This window comes from Mandrillus leucophaeus, unplaced genomic scaffold (assembly GCF_000951045.1).
Source record: "Mandrillus leucophaeus isolate KB7577 unplaced genomic scaffold, Mleu.le_1.0 Scaffold298, whole genome shotgun sequence".
Taxonomy (NCBI): domain Eukaryota; kingdom Metazoa; phylum Chordata; class Mammalia; order Primates; family Cercopithecidae; genus Mandrillus; species Mandrillus leucophaeus.
In genome coordinates, this window is record NW_012103120.1 from 2432521 (window position 1) to 2438168 (window position 5648).

At 41.1% G+C, this 5648-nt stretch overlaps 1 protein-coding gene across 2 annotated transcripts in view; it reads left to right on the forward strand.

Annotated features, from left to right (window-relative positions):
- The window catches only part of LAMB1 (laminin, beta 1), a 91694-nt gene that overhangs the window by 24140 nt on the left and 61906 nt on the right, over positions 1 to 5648 (forward strand). For both annotated transcript variants that reach the window (XM_011986362.1, XM_011986361.1), the window contains one exon: positions 4727 to 4929. In XM_011986362.1, coding sequence (XP_011841752.1) covers positions 4727 to 4929 — 203 coding nt within the window. The remainder of the gene's footprint in view (positions 1 to 4726; positions 4930 to 5648) is intronic.

A 5648-nucleotide genomic window follows, 5' to 3' on the forward strand; every position in this document is an offset into this window, starting at 1 on the left:
AGTAGCTGGGATTACAGGTGCCCACCACCACGCCCAGCTAGTTTTTTTGTATTTTAAGTAGCGACGGGGTTTCACTATGTTGGCCAGGCTGGTCTCGAACTCCTGACCTCAGGTGATCCACCCACCTTGGCCTCCCAAAGTGCTAGGATTACAGGCATGAGCCAACGCACCTGGCCCAAATAAAAGTTTTGATGGTAAACAGCAACCGTGGAATAAGTCTTACTCGGAATCTAAATATTCGGTGCTAAATCTACCTTCTTCATTTTCCTTCTTTCTCTGCATTATCTGACCAGAGGGTCTTGAAATTAGCAATAATTACTCTCCACTGATAGAGAATACATTTACATCTGATATAAGATGTAAATACAATACATCCAATATAAGATTTAGAAGTTATCAAGTAATTATATTGATCATAATACCTTATTTTATTACTCAGTACATTAATTAGGGTATATATTGGGCTTTTGTATCAAAGTGTCCCCACAAATCTAGTTGTTCAAATAAGGTGAAAGTTTCTTTCTCTCTTATGAAACCCATCAAAGAGTTTTCTAGGGAAGAAATGTAGCTCAATTGCCATAATTAAACTTACCAGATAAAAATACAGGATGATGCCCAGTTACATTTGCAGATAAATCATTCTTTTTTGAAGCATAACTATATCCCATATACCCCATGTAATATTTGTGTTTAGTACAAGTGTTTCCTGTGCAATATTTGTGGTTGGTATAACTATGTCCCATGTGATATTTGAGACACACTTTATCCTAAAAAATGATTGTTTATCTGCAATTCAAGTTGAACTAAGTGTTGTTTATATTTAACTATTTATTGTTAAATCTGGCAACCCTAGTTATAAGGCCACCCATGTTTCCAGGTTTATTCACATGGTTAGAGTTAGACCACCACCACCATGTCCTCATCTTAACTCAGGAGAAGAGGGAAGATGAGGCAAGCAAATTCCATTTAAAGAGGAGACATAGGCCAGGTGCAGAGGCTCACTCCTGTAATCCCACCACTTTGGGAGGCCAAGGTGGGCGGATCACTTGAGGTCAGGAATTTGAGACTAGCCTGGCCAACATGGTGAAACTCTGTCTCTACTAAAAATACAAAAATTAGCTGGGTGTGGTGGCGCATGCCTGTAATCCCAGCTACTCAGGAGGCTGAGGCAGGAGAATTGCTTGAACCCAGGAGGCGGAGGTTGCAGTGAGCCAACATCGTGCCACTGCACTCCAGCCTGGGTGACAGAGCAAGACTCTGTCTCAAAAAACAAAAAAATGAGATGTGGAAGTTGTACATGTCACTTCTGCTCACATCTCATTGGCCAGAATTAGTCACATGGCTGTACTGCAGGAGACACTGGGAAACATCTCTAGGTGGTCATGTACTCTACTAACACTCTTGGTGAGGGCTGTTACTATCAAAGGAAGAAAGGAAGAAAGAATACTGAAGAGAAATCAGAAGTCTCTGCCATACTCAGTATACTCAATAAAATGAGGGTTGCGTTTCCATTTAATAGAAGAATAAGCTGAAGCTTATAGAGTTGGATGTTATTACATAAGGTGATATGGCTATTAAATGGCAGTCAGATCTGGAATCCATATGTTACAGTGCTCAGTTCAGAGCTCTTTACCACATTCAACAACTGCTCTTATTACACAATTACATTTTAATCTTCTTGGGAGGCATGTATGGTAATTAAAAGAATGGGCTCACCGGGTGCGGTGGCTCACGCCTGTAATCCCAGCACTTTGGGAGGCCGAGGCAGGTGGATCACGAGGTCAGGAGTTTGAGACCAGCCTGACCAACATGGTGAAACCCTGTCTCTACTAAAAACAGATAAGTTAGCTGGGTGTGGTGGTGCACACCTGTCACTTGAACCCGGGAGGTGGAGGTTACAATGAGCCAAGATCACGCCATTGCACTCCAGCCTGGGTGACAGAGCGAGACTCTGTCTCCAAAAAAAAAAAAAAAAGGAAAAAAGAATGGGCTTTGGAGTCACAAAGTCCTGGATTTAAATGTGTTCATAAATCATAAATGTGTTCAGTCAATCAAAGCTGTTGCTACAGTTATTGCTGTTGATGTTGCTGTCGCCATCAGCTCTGGTTTGGGTTTTGCACAGGACTAGTCCCAAATGTTGGAATGAAAGATGAGACTGCCTCTCCTGCTACTAAGGTGCAACCAGTTGAGTAGAGGTGGGGCTGATTCTTGCTGATCTCTCCCAGCTGCACAAGGCCCTATTTTTAACCAAGGCCCCAAGGAACTTCCAAACTTGAAGCATGGAAGAGTAGAGTGGAAGAAGTCCAGGGAATATTGCCAGAAAAATACTGCTTCCCCATTGAAATTAATGTTACATGTGACCCAGGCTGTCTCTGGTCTGTAATTGACTCATTCATTCTGTTGTAAAACAAATATTTAATAGATGTGTCCAGCTCTGCACCAATTTCTGAGTGAGCCATGAGGGCTTTCCTCCATGTCTCAAAATGCAGTTGTGAAAAATGTCCACATGGGCTCTGGGACAGATACCCCCTAAGTCCCTAAAAGGACTCAACCATCTGCCCCCTTGTAAGGTGAAATTTATGGGACTTGGGGGATGTGTTGTCTTTATTATTTTGATTCTTTTGTCTTTTGTTGTTAAATGGCATCGGAGAATCTTTTTCTATGTTATGGAAGCATGCATGTTAGCTGATCATGCTTTTGATTTAATTTGTAATCAAAGGAGCAAAATCTCTTTAGTTGTGTATTGTTGAGACCTCTGAAACTCACTTCAAAAGTGATTTGCCTCTTAGAATAGCAGTCAAGATGAGGCTCGCTTGTTAAATATGGCAGGAGAGAGTGGGGGGAGCGTATTTGCTCTACTGAGGTTTCCACAGAGGTCAGTTCAAGGGTTTCTAAATACTCCAGCTGCTCTTCAAGTTTATTGTTTGGCCTCTTGTCAATAGGTGCTTGTGCTCATTTTGTGCAGGAGGATTTGTGCAGGAGGAAGTGTTGGCGTTCATAACTGCCATTCATTTGGGGAGTACCACGGTTTCTCTGTTTAGTTTTTGAGTTTACAAAGAACCTAAGTTTAACACATGAACTTTCCCTTTCTACCCGCAGCCATTTCTGTAGCTTCATTGTAAGCTATGCATATATTAAAAGCATTTGAAATTGTATTTGGGCTTTGAAAGTATCTGATGCACTGGGCCACTACCATGTTGTCTTATGTTGTAAATTATAAGAATGCATAGACATAACTGACAGTAAAGAGCCATTTCAGGCTACAGAACTTGAGAGTGCAGACAGATGAATCAAACTCTGGGGATCCAGTTCAGCATGAAGAACTTAGTAACTCATGAAAACCCTGTGGAGAAGGTTGAACGGCTCTTGGTTTGTCTGGTTACTATAGAATGTAGTTGGTAGCCCAGCGTTTATAATAAGCATAAGTCTGCAGACCTAGGAAGAAGACGGAAAGATAAAATTGATTTACAAGTAACTTGTATTTGAGAAAAAATAATTTGCCCCACATCCTAATACTAAGCTTCTTTATGCTTATGTCACTATATAATATTGAAAAATGTGGAAATGCTTTGTGAAACTGGGACAAAAAAAGTTGTGGACTGAAATGTTGCTTAAAAACTTGAAATATTCTCTCCTTGGGTTATAGTTATTCTATAGCAGTAACACTATTTTGGTAACTTGAATGTCATTTAAGTGGTGGGAAATTTCAAATAGTATTTTCCCTTCCAAAAATAGAAACAAAAATATTTCTAACTATCTTATAATAACAATGAGAATTGGAGTGCTTTGATAAATCTTTTCCCACTTGAATGGAATTTTCTGATGTTGAAACTGACACTAATTGCTGTGGGAAGCGGAGGGCATTGTGCTACTTCAAATTACTGTCTGCCCGCAGGTTCCAGCAGTCATGCAGCTGCATTCTTACAATTTATCCACTTTCACACTTCTTCCTGAACAGTTGCTCTGCAAACAGACCCATCACAAAATAGATACTCTTTTTTGTTGTTGTTCAGGCAATTCTCCTGCCTCAACCTCCAGAGTAACTGGGATTACAGATTACAATTAGCCACCACACCTGGCTAATTTTTTTTTTTGGAGACAGAGTTTTGCTCTTGTTGCCCGGGCTGGAGTGCAATGGCATGATCTCGGTTCACTGCAACCTCCGCCTCCCAGGTTCAAGCCTCAGTCTCCCTAGTAGCTGGAATTTTAGGCAGATGCCATGATGCCCAGCTAATTTTTGTATTTTTAGTAGAGACGGGGTTTCACCATGTTGATCAAGGCTGGTTTTGAACTTCTGACCTCAGGTGATCCGCCCACTTTGGCCTCCCAAAATGCTGGGATTACAGGTGTGAGCCACCATGCCCGGCCTAATTTTTGTATTTTCATAGAGATGGGGTTTTGCCACGTTGGCCAGTCTGGTCTCAAACTCCTGACCTCAAGTGATCCACCCGCCTTGGCCTCCCAAAGTGCTGTGATTACAGGTGTGAGCCACCATGCCCGGCCGACATTCTTATGAAACTGATGAGAGGGCAGCAAGCTTTCCTCTTTCCAGTCATGTTATGTTAGGCTTCATTATTGGAGTCATCTAGATAATGCAAGATGGGGAACTTAAGCTATTTTCGTGTATCATGCCTTTCTCTAAAAAGAAATGATGCAAAAAACAAAAAAACAAAAAGACTTCTTGCTTGTCTGATCGGACTTTTCATCTTCTTGATGACCTTCTTAGATTTATTAAAAATTACCAACTTGAGAATCAAGTTTGTGAAACTGCATACTTTGGGAGATAACCTTCTGGATTCCAGAATGGAAATCAGAGAAAAGTATTATTATGCAGTTTATGATATGGTGGTTCGAGGAAATTGCTTCTGCTATGGTCATGCCAGTGAATGTGCCCCTGTGGATGGATTCAATGAAGAAGTGGAAGGAATGGTAAGTAAGCCCTCTGTGCACCTTTCTCCTTTATATGGCTGGTTCTAAAATGCAAAGTCAAGGTAGTCTTACCTTAAGCCTTTTACATTTTCCGGGGGTTTTAGTTTTACAGAGTTACATTTAGCCCTTTGCACCATACAGGTTGTTGATTGTTGATTTTCTCTTTGAAGAGTTTCTTGGACACGGAGAATGTATAGACTACTCATTTCATAGACGATGAATTTTTGGAATTTGTTGCTTCAGGCTATTGCTAAAGTAGATATTTTAGTCAACAAGGATTAAAAAGTTGTCTAAATAACAATTGAGTCTGCCTTTACATTAGGGAAGATTAAAAACCACAATTATGCTAGAAGGCATAAATTGATCTCAACCCAAAGAAACGGATTTTTTTTTTTTTTTTTTTTGGAGACAGAGTCTTGTTCTGTCGCTCAGACTGGAGTGCAGTGGTGCAATTTTGGCTCACTGCAACCTCCACCTCCTGGGTTCAAGCAGTTCTCGTGCCTCAGCCTCCCGAGTACCTGGAATTACAGGCCCACACCACCACACCTGGCTAATTTTTGTGTTTTTAGTAGAGATGCGGTTTCACCATGTTGGCTAGGCTGATCTCAAACTCCTGGCCTCAAGTGATCCGCACACCTCAGCCTCCCAAAGTTCTGGGATTATAGGCGTCAGCCACTGTGCTGGGCCAAAACTGGATTTTTTTTTTTTTTTTTTTTTTT